Consider the following 15,538-nt stretch of genomic DNA (forward strand, 5'->3'; position numbering starts at 1 on the left):
TCTTCAACGGCATTTTCCGCAGCATATAAACAAACCGCACCCCAAACCCCTGACCAGCCTTGACCCACACTTAAGATGGGAGGATTTTCGACTGGAAATTTTCTCTCCAATCCTCAGGTCTGAAAAATCTAGGACCAGTTTTTCCACGGGGAGGATGGGTTACAGGTAGTCCCCAACTCACGACGACAACAGAGCCCAACGTCTATGTCGCTGAGTAAGAAATTGGTTGAATTTGGCCCCATTTTACTCATCTCGCCAGCTTTATTAAAGTGAATCCCTGCAGTTGTTAAATTAGTCACACGGTCATTAAGCGAATCTGGCTTCCCCATTGGATTTGCTTGTCAGGAAGTCACAAAAGGGGATCGCATGACCCCAGGGACCCTGCAACCATCATAAATGGGAGTCAGTTGTCAAGCATCTGAACGTAAATCATGTTGCTCAACGGTCGTAAGTCCCAAAAGTCGACGCGAGTCACTTTTTTCAGTGCTGTTGCAACTCTGAACAGTCATTAAATGAATTGTTGTAAGTCGAGGATTCCCTGCAGTTGTTACTCCCTGTACTTCCAGTTTCCCAGAGTAGTGGCAAAAAAATAACCAAATGCAAAAAGCATTACAGGGAGTCCTCGCTTAGCAATCGTTCGAAGTTACACCGTCACTGCAAAAATAACTTAAGGACCATTTTTCATACTTACAACGCAGCAATGTGATCACAATTCAGACGCTTGGCAACTGACTCATAGTTATGACAGTTGCAGTGTTCCCGGAGGTCATGTGATCCCCTTTTGCGACCATCTGAACAAGCAAAGTCAATGGGGAAGGCCGATTCACTTAACAACATCTTACTAACTTAACAACTGTTGTGATTCACTTAACAACAGCGGCAAAAAAGGTCATAAAATGGGCTCAATTGCAGTCGTAAGTTGAGGACTACTTATACAGATAGTCCTTGACTTACTACCATTCATTTAGCGACCATTTGAAGTTATGACAGCACTGGAAAAATATGACTTAGGACCAGTCCTCATTCTTAACAACCATCACAGCTTCAGTCACGGGTTCAATATTTGGGCCCTTGGCAACTGACTCGTATTAATGACGGTTTACAACCTCCCAGGGTCCCCTTTTGCGACCTTCAGACAAGCAAAGCCAATGGGGGAAAACCGGATCCGCTTAACGTCCGTGTGATTCACTTAACAACAGCAGGGATTCGCTTAGCAAGAGAAAGGCCGAACGGTTTGTAAAATCAGGCCTCGCTCAACTGCACAATTTCTCTCACTTAGCAAGAGAAACCTGGCCCCAATCGTGGCCGTAAGTGGAGGACTCCCTGTACGGCTGAAGGGATCCAACCTCAGGGCTCTGCCACCCATGTTCCTGAGCCTGTCGCCAAGGCCCAACGGCTCAAAGGTCAGTGGCTTCTGAGTCACCCAAGAGGCTGGATGAGTTAATTAAAATGGACGACCTTAGCCGCTCAAAATACATTTGCACTGACAGAAAGGATCGTTTTGAAAAGAGCTGGCTGAGAAGAGGAGAAAATGTTATTTTATTTTGTGAAAAGAGGGCACTTTTGGGGGGAGACTTTGGGCCCCAAATTTTCTGTTGCTGAGCAAGACACTTGCAAAGTGGTTTTTAGCTCCGTTTTACAACCTTTCTTGCCACGGGTTGTTTAAGGGAAGGACTGCAGTTCTTAAGCTAGACATTCAGTCGTTAAGTGAATCCGGTTTTCCCCATCGATTTTGCTCAACAGAAAGTCACAAAAAGGGAATCACGTGACCCAGGGACACGTCATAAATATGAAACAATTGCCAAGCCTCCGATATCACTTGAGACTTTCAAGAAGAGACTGGACTCCCATCTGTCCGAAATGGGCATAGGGTTTCCTGCTTGGGCAGGGGGTTGGACTAGATGACTACAAGGGCCCTTCCAATTCTGATTATCTGTTATTTGTTAAATTTTGATCACATGGTTCTACAAATGGTTGTAAATGGGAAAAACAGCAGTGTAACTTCAAACGGTCACTAAACGAATGGTTGTAAATTGAGGATTACCTAAAGTTGTAGAACAAAGCTAGAGTGCAACCAATAAATCAGAACAGCACTGGAAGGGGCCTTGGAGGTCTTCTAGTCCAGCCCCCTGCTTAAGCAGGAGACTCTATCCCATTTCAGACAAATGGTTGTGCAGTCTCTTCTTAAAAACCTCCAGTGATGGAGGTACCCACAATGTCTGGTGGCAAGTAGTTCCATTGGTTAATGGTCCTCATTGTTAGTTACTCTCTCCTTAATCCTTAAAGTTGCTCCTCTCCTGGATGAGTTTCCATCCACAATATTCATCCATTAAAAATCAGAATAGCATTTAAGAGATTCAAAAACACAGCAGCCAAACCAACGAAACGGCAAATACTGATGGAGTAGAGCTACTCCTTGACATACAATTCATTTAGTAACCGTTCGAAGTTACAACGGCACTGAAAAAAGTGACTTATCACCGTTTTTCACACTTATGACCGTTGCAGCATTCCCACAGTCACGTGATTTACATTCGGAGGCTTGACAACTGACTCACATTTATGATGCTTGCTTTGTCCCAAAGGGATGTGATTCCCTTTTACGACCTTCTGACACTCAGTGGCTACACACACACAATATTGTTTCTGTCCAAACAGGGTCATTGAGGTGAGGAAGTTGTTGCCCAAATGCCATTACAAAAGTTCATTTAGTGACCGATCAAAGTTACAACGGCACAGATAACACATGATCAGAGTTGGAAGGGACTTTGTAGGTCATCTAGTCCACCCCCACCCCCCGCCCAAGCAGGAGACCCTACACCATTTCTGACAAATGGCAGTCCAGTCACTTCTTGAAAGTCTCAAGTGATGACGCTCCCACAACTTCCGAAGGCAACTTCTGTTCCATTGGCACGTAGAAAATGACCGTTTTTCACACTTACAATCGTTGCAGCATCCCCAGAATTCAGCCGCTTGGAAACTGACTCATATTTATGACGGTTGCAGTGTCCTGGGGTCACATGATCCCCTTTTGCGACCTTCTTAGAAGCAAAGTCAAACTGGGAAGTCAGATTCAGTTAACAACCGGGTTACTAATTTAAGAACCACAGCGATTCACTTAACGGATGTGGCGAGGAAAGCCATAAAACCAATTTCTCACTATGGCAACAGAAATTTTGGCCTCAATTGCGGTTGTAAGTTGAGGACTACCTGTAAAAAAGAAAAAATCGCTTGGATTGCCAGTGGCAGAAGGAGAAAAACCGCTTGGCGTCCTTTAGCAGGATCTCTCGGCACAGCCATGGAGAAATTCTGCCAAAAATCTCAAAAGCAGCTGGATGAGACCCGAACGAAAACTTCCTGGAACTGGGATGAGAGCTTCAATTCCTGGCATCATCCTTTAATCAGCCAAGGGGGAAATAAATGACGCTTTTCACCAAAGGCTGCTTAGCTAATCTTGTTCCCTTCTCGTCAACCCTTGTCCCAAAATACAGACGAACCCACTTCCAAATACAGCATACAAGTTCCAATTCTGGAGCACTCTACCTTAACGGCCCACGCAACCCGAGGTATTTATAAGTATGTATAATGTCTCTTCCTGAGTCAAAAATTTCCTACTCTTAACTTTCCAAAATATATTTAACCCCAAAGTCGTTTTGGCTACCCCCACTCCACCCCCAACATATCTCTCTATCCTGCCTCTGGTTAAAAGCAACTTAGAAACGTTGGATGTGCCGTTCCAGAAGTGTGGGAAATACAAATTTAATTCCAATGATGTGCCGTTCAACGCTGGCATTTTTTCCCTCCCCCAAAACATCTGCAGGGTAGAAGTTTTTTGGGAGGTGGGGGAAGTATTGTAACCGAATCCACAAACACCCAGGAAAAAACTAGGCCGAGTTTACAGGACCCGACTCCATCTGAGCAACAAGCACCAACATGCAACTACGCAAAAAAATAAAATTATGGTAAGCGTCTTGTTCACCTATTAATTTCCTTGTTCTCGTGTTAATAGGGCAAAGATTCAGATCTAAAGTCCCGAAGTCTCCGGGAAGCTGAAAACAATACATGCAAAAACACACAAAGCAGAAACACACAATCAGCATTTGCCAGAGCACATATTTTATATATCTGATTCCAGAAGGAAAGGGCAAAATATTTTTACGTTTCTTTTACGCAGTCCTCTTTTAAAGGAGGAGAGGAATGCTTTTGAAGAAGGAGATCCAAAGCTAGAAAAATTAGATCCAACGTCAGATTTGTTCGGTGCCAAGTTTTGAATTTTTTTCCCTGTTGAGTTGAGATAACCATGTAGAGGTGACTCATCGGCTGGCACCAGAAGGGCGGGGAAATTCATCTTTTATAACTGCCAGGTGAGGCCTGTTTGGCTGTGGCTTTCCTTTCTTTTTAGGGCCATAGTCAAACTCAGTTTTCTGAAGAACCGAGTTTTCCATAGAAGATAGGATACAAAGAGTTGGAAGGGACCTTGGAGGTCTTCTAGTCCAACCCTGTTCTCAGGCGTGAGACCCTACAACATTTCAGACAAAATGGTTGTCCAGACTCTTTCAGAAAGCCTCCGGTGATGGAGCACCCATAACTTCTGAAGTATGTGTTCAGGCAGTCCTAGATTTACAGCAGTTGGTTTAGAGTGGAATATAGAATAGAATATAGAATAGAATGGAATGGGACAGAACACAACAGAACAGAATGGAATATAGAATGGAATGGAATATAGAATAGAATGGAACGGAACAGAACACAACAGAACAGAATGGAATATAGAATGGAATGAAATATGGAATGGAACAGAATGGAACAGAACACAACAGAACAGAATGGAATATGGAATGGAACAGAATGGAACAGAACACAACAGAACACAACAGAACAGAATGGAATATGGAATGGAATGGAATATAGAATAGAATGGAATATAGAATAGAATGGAACGGAACAGAACAGAACAGAACACAACAGAACAGAATGGAATATGGAATGGAATGGAATAGAACATTATTGTCACTTTAATGTACACTAATCAGCATACATTAAAATGAAATAGCCCTAAAAATATTTTAAAATCAGGTTGGTCATGTTATTGACTTGCTTTATGACCATCATGGGAAGGCTCCATTATGGTCATAAGTCGGGTACCATAGCAGTGATCCTTATTTATTTATTTATTTATTTTATCTGAAGTGTGTGTCATTTAGGGAGGGTAATGATAAAAACGGGAACTCTATTTCATCCCTGAATGGTTTGAGACAGGAATAGAACCCCTGACCACCACCCCGATTCTGACATTTACAGGTAGTCTTCGACTTATGACCACAAGGGAGCCCAAAATTTCTGTTGCTAAATAAAAAATTTGTTAAGTGTTATTGGCCCCATTTTGCGACTGTCTTGCCACAGTTGTTAAGTGCATCACTGCGGTTAAGTTATTAACAAGGTTGTTACGTGAATCCGGCTTCCGCACTGACTTTCTTTCTCAGAAGAAAGTCACAAAAGGGCACGACCCCGTCATAAATATGAACCGGTTTCCAAACACCCGAATTTTGGTCACATCACCAAGGGCCGTAAGAGTGGAAAATGGTCATAAATCACTTGGTTTAATGCCACTGTAATTTTGAATGGTCACTAAACAAACTGTTGTAAACCGAGGACTACCTCTATTCTACAGGAGAGACCGAATGGTGGCCTATTGTTAGAGTCCAAACAACCAATTCAAAAGAATCAAATCAACATCTCTGTCCAACTAGCTAAGACCACTGCAAGGCCCAGGAGTATTTCTGCTGGGAGGGTCAAAAAAATCAAGATGGCGGCTTCAACCACGTAATCTTAGGGCTGCTGCTTTGCAAAGGCACAAATCAAGGCAACTGGGATTCCATCACACAGTGGCAACCAACATTTTGACTTTTTTGAGGCCTCTGAGGACAACATTGGGGGTCCTGACACAATTCCTGCAAATATAGACACTAACTAGAGCAATGCTTTTCTACCTCAGCAACTTTGTCTGGACTTCAACTCCCAGAATTCACCAGCCAATTCTTTCCTCCCTCTCTCCCTCCATCCCTTTTTTTTCCTTCCTTCCTTCCTTCCTTCCTGCCTCCCTCTGCCTTTTCCTTCCTCCCTTGTCCTTCCTTCCCACCCTCCCTCCTTCTTCCCTCCCTCTCCCTCCCTTTTCCCCTTCCTTACCTCCCTTTTTCCTTCTGTCCTCCCTCCCTCCTCCTCCTTTCTTCCCTCTCTCTCACCTTTTCCTTCCTTCCCTTTCTTTTTCCTTCCCCTTCCCTCCTTCCTTCCTCCCCCTCCCTTTTTCCTCCCTCCCTTCCTATTAGCTTTTAATCTTCTTTCATGCAAAATGCAACATCCCATGAGCCCTATCTTAGCGCACAGCATGTGTCTGTCTCATTCTATCAGATCATCGCCCTCCAAATATGTTCCCCATATTTACCTGGGATGCCCAGTTTTCATCCTACAGAACAAACAGATGTTGAACCTTCATAGCAATGCATAACTGGACATCTGGAACTCACTGCCACAAGTATTGAAGGCGGGGGGACCAAAATGCTCAAGAAAAGGAATTTAAATCTCTGGATGAATGAAACTGTCACCTTAGGTCAACAGAGCCGCACTTAACAAGATGCTGGCCTTTCTACTCACATATTGATTATTGAACTCAAAAAACATCTAGACAATGGAGAGAAGGACCTGTACATTGACTACCATGCTGATTGTATCAAAAGTAAGTCACACAAACCGCAACTTAGCGTTAACCTTCAACCACAACCCTACCTCAACCAATCCACCATCACCCAAGACTAGGCACGCACGCCCCTAACTACCTCAATTCCAACTACTGCTGGCCTTAAATGCAAGCTACTCAATGCAAGAAGCCTTGCGAATAAAATACCTGAATTTTTCCTCTTACTAAATATGGCTAAATTCGACATCATATTTGTCTGTGAAACATGGCTCAACGCATCTCTCCCTGACTCCAATACCACAGTAAGAGACTATCATGTTTACCGATCAGATCGTGAAATTCGTAGAGGAGGTGGTGTTGCTATCTTCTATAAAAAGTCCTTACATCTAAAAAACATCCAAGTTACCCAGGAGCTTGCTCTTCCTGAGACCATCATCTGTGAACTATCCTTAAATATCACATTTCGATTCTTACTATGTTACAGAGCACCTGATTATGACATCGAACATGTAAACAAGCTAAATTCACTACTAATTGGGCAACATCCTGCCCACACACTTTTATCTTTCTTGGTGACTTCAATCTACCTCACATTGACTGGACCCTAAATGAATGTACAACTGAACCCATACACATAACCTTCTACAATGCTGTTACAAATCTGGAACTGGAACAACTAGTAACCAACAACACTAGACTAAACAACTGCCTCAATCTCATCTTCTGCAATAGTTTGAATTTAATTTACGGAATACAAACTAAACAACCCTTTTCCAGCAGTGATCACAATGTGATTTTGTCTCAACATACGCCCACACAAAAATAATCACAATGACCTAATCCCCAATGAAACTTCAAAAAAGGCAACTATGATTTTATAGACAACTATCCCTTGATTGGCAATCTCTATTCACTGGATGCAATACTGTTGAAGACCATTACAACATATTTTTACTTGAAGTCAAAAGAGTCATCAAACTATATGTACCAACAACAACTCCCAAAACAAAACAAAAAACAGATTATCCATAACAATAAGGAAACTTCAATCCAGAAAGAGATCACTCTGGCGGAAAAACAAATCTGGTCACGTTACCAATTTCAAAAGCCGATACAAAAATTTATGCCACCAGATAAAGACTGAATGCACCAATTACCACATTAAACAAGAGGAAAACCTTCTATGCACCAATTCCACCTGCACTTTTTACAATTTTGTAAACAACAAACTAAAAGACTCAAGGTCCATCCCACCCCTGATCGGACCTAATGGTAAAGACTGCAACGACGACACCATTAAAACCAACCTCTTTAACACATTCTTTGGCTCAGTATTTGTAAACAGCAATGGATCACGCCCAGTATTTCCTAGTTGAACCACAGACAACTACAATGATCTAATACATATCGATTTTACAGAAGACATTGTTGAAAAAGCACTGCGCAATCTAAAACCATCCCTATCTATTGGACCAGACAGAATATGTGCCTACTTCTTAAAAAAGCTATCCACTGCCATAGCCGAACCCCTAAGCATAATCTTTGAAAAATCTTTCAGGACCAGTTCCTTGCCTAACCTATGGTCACAAGCCACGGTCATCCCCATCTTCAAAAAGGGAGACCCCAGCCTAGTTGAAAATTACAGACCAATCTCCTTATGCTGCATCACCTGTAAAGTCATGGAATCAATTATTAACCAATCCATTATCCTCCACTTAGGGACAAGCAACCTACTCTCTAATAAATAATTTGGTTTCAGGAAAAAACTATCCTGTAATCTGCAACTCTTACACTGCAAAAACATATGGACTACACAACTCGATCAGGGCAAAGCAATAGACGCAATCTACATAGACTTCCGTAAAGCCTTTGATTCAGTGGTACACAACAAACTACTCCTAAAACTAAAATCTTATGGTATCTCTGGACAACTGCATAACTGGATAGAAGCATTCCTGTCAAACAGACAACAAATGGTCAAAATTGGGAGTGTCCTATCAAATTCTGTACCTGTCAATAGTGGTGTCCCCCAAGGCAGTGTTCTAGGACCAACTTTCTTCATATTCTACATAAATGACCTCTGTGATCATATTAAGAGCAACTGCGTTCTCTTCGCTGACGATGTAAAGCTATTCAACACCACAGACAATACTGCTACCCTTCAAAAAGACCTCGAGTATGTATCAGAATAGTCAAACAAATGGCAACTTCAAATCTCAACAAATAAATGCTCAGTCTTACATATTGGCAAAAAAAATCAGAAAATAAAATACAGGCTGAATAGTCAAGACCTTGTTGATGATCCAAGCTCTGTAAAGGACCTTGGAGTATTCATCTCTAATGATCTAAGTGCTAGAGCCCACTGTAACTACATAGCCAAAAAGGCATTAAGAGTTGTTAACCTAATCCTATGTAGCTTCTTCTCTGGTAATATCACACTACTAACTAGAGCATACAAAACATTTGCTAGACCAATACTCGAATACAGCTCATCAGTCTGGAACCCACAATTACGTATCTGATACTAGAAAGTCCAGAAATATTTCACAAGAAGAGTTCTCCACTCCTCTACTCGTTGTAGAATACCTTATGCCACCAGACTTGAAATTCTAGACCTAGAAAACCTTGAATTACGCCATCTTCGGTCCGATCTAAGTATAGTATATAAAATCATATATTGCAATGTCCTACCTGTCAATGAATACTTCAGCTTCAACCATAACAACACAAGAGCACACAATAGATACAAACTCAAGGTTAACCGCACCAAACTTGATTGCAGGAAATATGACTTCAGCAACAGAATGGTCAATGTCTGGAATACTCTACCTGACTCTGTGGTTTCTTCCCCTAACCCCAAAAACTTTAACCTTAGACCATCTACTATTGACCTCACCCCTTTCCTAAGAGGTCTGTAGGGGGCGTGCATAAGCGCACCAACATGCCTACCGCCCTGTCCTATTGTTTCTTTTATTTTTCTTATATGTACCCATTTCATGTATTCATAACTATGTATATACTTATACCTATTATCTTGTAAGCAATTGACAAATCAAATAAATAAATAAATAAAATAGAATCAAACACTCCTTCCCCATTTATATCGGGGGCATTTATACCAGCACCAGCTTCATTCACGTCTCAGTTCAGGCCAGTCTGTTTAGAAACTGTCAGGGCAAAATATTTCAAATTAAGAAGAAATGGGAGCTAGCATTCTGACCTAAATACATGTTTTAAGAATTTTGCTGAGTTTGGAGCGCAGGACAAACACCCACTGAAAATGATGCACGCCAAATCCACAACCACAAAGCTACATTTTGAAAAGTCTGGGTGTGCACCCCAAAACAATCCAGTTTTAAAACTCCACCCACATCTGACACAACATCCCTCTTGTTTTGGCTAAAAGGGTCCATCACACAAGATAATCCTAAAACAAAAAATCTCTCAAATCTTGGTCAATTAGTCCAAATTGGGTACAGGGAGTCCTTGGCTTATAATCATTAATATTAATCTTATAATCCTTTAATGACCATTTGCAAGTTATAGCAGCGCTGAAAAAAGTGACTTATGTCCGTTTTTTCACACTAATTGCTGGTCATATAATTAAAATTTAGATGCTTAGCAACTGGCATGTACTTATGACAGTTGCACTGTCCCCGAATCATGTGATCACCATGTGACCTTTCCCAGCCAGTTTCCAACAAGTAAAGTCAATGAGGGAAGCCAGATTCACTTAACAACTGTGTGACTCACTTAACGATTCCAGGGATTCCCTTAACAACTGTGGCAAAAAAAAGTCATAAAATGAGGCACAATTCACTTAACAATTGTCTGTTAAGTTGCCAATTTGTTAAGTTGGTGTTTTGTTGCTAATTGTCAACAATTAGCAACAAAAATGTGGGGCTCATTTGTGGTCATAAACCGAGGACCACCTGTAAAAGTAGGTTTTGTTTGCGGAACAACATACAAGCCCACAAACCCATCACAACAGGGACACTAAAACTGACTTAAAGTTTGCCATGTATGCTATATTTGAAAATCTCCCAGTTTTGCCCTGTAAAACAAAAATAAATGAAATGACCAATGCTAATTCTCATTCAGTGAGATTTGTTTTTATAATACAGTATAGGTAATCCTCGATTAACAACCACAATTGAGTCCATTGTTAAGACAGTCGTTAAGTGAATTGTGCTCCATTTTAGTACCTTTCCTGCCACAATTAAGTGAATCACTGCAGCTGTTAGTAACGTTGTTAAGTGAATCTGGCTTTCCTATTGACTTTGCTTGTCAGAAGGTCATTAAAAGGGGATCATATGACCCTCGGACACTGCAACCGTCATAAATATGAGTCCATTGCCAAGCGTCTGAATTTTGATCATGTGACTGCAGAGATGGTTGTAAGTGTGAAAAGGGGTTGTAAGTCACTTTTTTCAATGCCATTATAACTTCAAACAGTAAGAAACCCCGTACATTGTTTCACATGTGGTGGACCTGCCCAAAAGCGAAGGAATTCTGGAATAAGATAAAGATCTGATTACAGGAAATAACAAATTTAAAGATAGTACCCAAGCCTGAAATCTTTTTTACTAGGGATAACTAAAGGTGAATATGTAAAAGAGATAGAATGTTTAATGATACATATATTAACAGTGGCTAGGATATTATATGCTCAAAATTGGAAATTAGATAGTACCCCCCCAGATGACATGATTATAAAAAAAAGTAATGGATTGCACAGAAATGAACAAATTCACAATGGAGAGGGAAGAAAAAGAATATTATACTGCCTGGGAAAAGTGGTATGTCTGGTTAGACAACAGAAAGAAAACAGAATGCAAAAGTAAAAGTGTTAAAGTATAATTGTAAATAGTGTGTGTGCGTATATGTATGTATGTATGTATAGCAGAATGGAATAACTGATATCACAAACAACTGCAAAAAATGTATATAGAATTTGTTTTTAAAGGTGAAAATTTAATAAAATATAATTTTAAAAAATAACTTCAAACAGTCACTAAATGTAAATGTTGTAACTTGAGGATGACCTCAAGTTATGGCCATTCGTATAGTGACTGTCCCAAATTAAAACATGGCTGAAGCAAGGGATTTATGACCAATCCTTAAAGCTTGATACATGCGTTTTGCTCATGAAGGGGAAAAAAATTGGGGACTTTTAAAGACTGAAGCAATAGCTCTCCTCATGTGACCAAGCCCTATAGCTGGTCCAACAGTGGTTTATAAACAATGCACATTTGGCAAGGGTTCGTGGAACAAGCCAAAATCCAAATAACGCTGCTTGGATGTTGAAATGTTGCAATATGGGGTTCAGATCACACATAATATTTCAATTAGCCAACTTAAGTCTAGAAACGCAGGCAGTCTTTATTTTTTTTGGGGGGGGGGGTGTTTGCAAATGCAGAAAAGCCGACTTTCTCACTAAACCATGATTCAATCAATGAGGATTAAGTTTGTTGGACTGCAAAGCTGTGCTGGCTATTTCTTTCCATTGGGAAAGCTATCAAAATGGTGTCTTTTTTTTCCAACCTTGGGTATTTTATGAGGTATGGACTTCAACTCCCAGAATTCCCCAGCCAGCTGGCTGAGGAATTCTGGGAATTGAAGTCCACCCATCTTAAAGTTCCTAAGATTGATAAATGCCACCACAAAACTTTTTCCCAGAACTTTTCCCCCCAAATTTTTTCCACAGTTATAAGCCCAGAGTTCAGATCCTTCCCTCTGCCTGGCTGAGCATTCACACAACCTGCACGCAATCCTCTCCCCACACAAGACAACAACAGCCAAGCTGGTTCTTCTTCACCTAAGGCTTGCCACTTCTGCATTGTCCCACAAACCAGCCCTTAAGTTCATTCCGGGTCTTATGCAAAGTCAGAAAAGGGGTTTTATTCGGGAAAGCAGATTCAGCGTGTCCTGTGAATGCAGCCCTTGCTGGGGAGGGGAGGGGGAAAGGGGTTTTATTTTGTTAGAAAGTGGGGAGACACGAAGCAGCCTTCAAACCAGAAGAGCAGGGATGCTGGGTTTGTTTGCCCCAATGCAAGGGGGAGCATTTCCCCCACTCCAACCCCCCCGCCCAGCTGGTATCAATAAAAAGAGGCGGCAGCAATACAAGAAATGACGAATAAGGCTCCACACCAAATTGGTAAAGTATGAATTTCTCAGAAAGTTTTCCTTCCCCAGGAATGCAAACCAGGACCAAAGAGAGGTGGGGAGGAACACATTTACCAGGAAGAAAACCCCCAGGGAAAAAAAAAAGTCCTGGGAAGGAAGGGAGGGAAGGAGGGAAGGAAGGAAAGGAAGGAAGAGAAGGGAGGAAAGGAAGGGGAAAGGAAGGAAGGGAGGGAGGGAGGAAGGAAGGAAGGAAGGGAAGGAGGAAGGAAGGGGAAGGAAGGAACAGAAGGGAGGAAAGGAAGGAAGGAAGGAAGGGAGGAAAGGAAGGAAGGGAAGGAAGGGAGGGAGGGAGGGAGGAAAGGAAGGAAGGAAGGAAGGAAGGAGGAGAAGGGAGGAAAGGAAGGAAGGGAAGGCAGGCAGGAAGGAAGGAAGGCAGGAAGGAAGGAAAGGAAGGAAGGAAGGAAGGAAGGGAAGGAGGAAGGAAGGGAAGGAAGGCAGGCAAGGGAAGGAAGGGAGGAAGGAAGAGAAGGCAGGGAGGGAGAGGGGAAGGAAGGAAAGAAGGAAGGAAGGCAGGCAGGGAGGGAAGGAGGAAGGAAGGGAAAGAAGAGAACGAAGGAAGGAAGGAAGGAAGGAAGGAAGGAAGGAAGGAAGGAAGGGGGCTTAGAACAACTTTAAGGGGAGCAGAAGAAGAGAGTAAAACTTTTCCCACCCCTACATTTTTTTTAAAAAGGCAAAGAAAAAAGCAGGAGAAATGATTGCTAAGGGGACTCAGATCAGTCAGTCAGTCAGGCCATCAATCAATCAGCCCGCCAATCTATCCATCAGCCACCCACCCAATCAATCAGTCAGTATCAATCTATCATTCAGACAATCCATCCATCCATCGAACGGCCCGTCTTTCAGAGGAGAGATGCAAAGCCGAAAAGCCCTCCCGGGCTCTGGAGCCTGGACCCCACTTTCCCCATTGCATTCAGGGAGGTCCCAACTCGGAGCCAGGCTGGGGAGCGGGGGGCGTGAGAAAGAGGGGCTCTCTCCTCTCTGGTCCCGCGTGGAAGGGGGGGGCTCCTTACCGACCACCAGGCACAGCACATCCAGCGCCACGAACAACTTGGTGCGCTCCATCGCGCTGCGCCCGCCGCTTCTGCGATCCACAGGCTCACATCGCGCAAGCAGCCCGGCGAAAGACGAGCCCCAGCGCCGCCGCCGCCGCTGCTGCAGCTTTGGAAGGGAGGAAGCCGAGAGGCGGAGCCGGCCCGGTGGGTGAGATCGACCGGGGTGGGGTGTGGGGGGGAAGCACCGCCCTCGCCTCGCTTCTCGCCTTCGGGGTGAGGCGAAGGGCCGGGCTTAAGTCGCTCCAGCGGGGCGTGCTCGGAGCATGTGCAGAGTGCCTCGCTCTTGCGACCCGCAATTTGGGCTCAGCCGACACAGCCACCACCACCCCGCCCCGCCCCGCCCCACCTGTTGGAAAGGAGCCGTGGGCGGAAGGCTCTCGAGGAACTCGGATTCCTGAGCACGTCAAGAGTGACGTGGATTTCAGGGAGGAAGGACAGGATGGGATAGGATAGGATAATTGGAAGGGACCTTGGAGGTCTTCTAGTCCAACCCGGTGCTTAGGCAGGAAACCCTACACCACATCAGACAAATCGTTATCCAATGTCTTCTTTAAAACTGGATAAAAACCAGTATTAAGCAGTTTCTTTTCCCCAAACTAACAGAATAATTGAGTTGGAAGGGACCTTGGAGGTCTTCTAGTCCAACCCTTTGTTTAGGCAGGAAACCCCCCATGTGCCATTTCAGACAATCTCTTCTTAAAAACTTCCAGTGATGGAGCATCCACAATTTCTGGAGGCAAGCAGTTCCACTGGTTAATTGTTCTAACTGCCAAGAAATTCCTCCTTAATTTTCCAGGTTGCTTCTCTCCTTGATCAGTTTCCACCCGTTGCTTCTTGTCCTGCCTTCTGATGCTTTGGAGAAAAGCTTGACCCACCCTTCTTTGTGGCAACCCCTTAGATCAAGGGTGTTCAAACTTGGCAAGTTTAAGACCTGTGGACTTCAACTCCCAGAATTCCTGAGCTAACATGACTGGAGGAGGAATTCTGGGAGTTGAAGTCCGCAGGTCTTAAAGCTGTCAAGTTTGAAAACCCCTGGTCTAGCATAGGGTCTTCAATGTCGGCCATTTTAAGACTTGTGGACTCCAACTCCCAGAATTCCTGAGCTAACATGACTGGAGGAAAAATTCTGGGAGTTGAAATCTGCAAGTCTTAAAGCTGTCCCGCCTTAAATATTGGAAGACTGCTGTCATGTCTCCCCTAGTCCAAATGAGACCTATCCAGTTCCTGCAACCGTTCTTCATGTGTTTTAGCCTCCAGTCCCCTAAGAACAGAGAATTTTCTTTCTCCCTCCAGCCCAACAGATCTGGTGGTCATAAAGCAAGGACTGAGGCTTCCCCCACACAACCCTTTCTAAACCGCTTTCTAAAGTGCCTTGTAGGCCAGACAAGGAATAATGGATGGAAACTGAACAAGGAGAGATTCAACCTGGAAATAAGGAGAAACTTTCTGACAGTAAGGACAATCAACCCATGGAACAGAAGTTGCCTTCGGAAGTTGTGGGAGCTTCATCCCTGGAGGCTTTCAAGAAGAGATTGGATGGCCATTGGTCAGAAATGGTGTAAGGTCTCCCCCTTGGGTGGGGTGGGGGTTGGACTAGATGACCTAC

The 15,538-nt window shown here is 43.2% G+C and overlaps 1 protein-coding gene across 1 annotated transcript in view; it reads right to left on the reverse strand.

The window, feature by feature from the left end:
• The window catches only part of PLPP2 (phospholipid phosphatase 2), a 51,137-nt gene extending 37,080 nt beyond the window's left edge, over positions 1-14,057 (reverse strand). Inside the window, exon 1 of the mRNA XM_026699115.2 lies at positions 13,891-14,057. Within this exon, the coding sequence (XP_026554900.1) occupies positions 13,891-13,942 (52 nt within the window). The 5' untranslated portion in view covers positions 13,943-14,057. The remainder of the gene's footprint in view (positions 1-13,890) is intronic.
• Between the last annotated feature and the right edge of the window lie 1,481 nt (positions 14,058-15,538).

Source organism: Pseudonaja textilis, chromosome 1 (genome assembly GCF_049901715.1).
Source record: "Pseudonaja textilis isolate UNSWEBS1 chromosome 1, rPseTex1.2, whole genome shotgun sequence".
NCBI classification, from domain to species: Eukaryota; Metazoa; Chordata; class Lepidosauria; order Squamata; family Elapidae; genus Pseudonaja; species Pseudonaja textilis.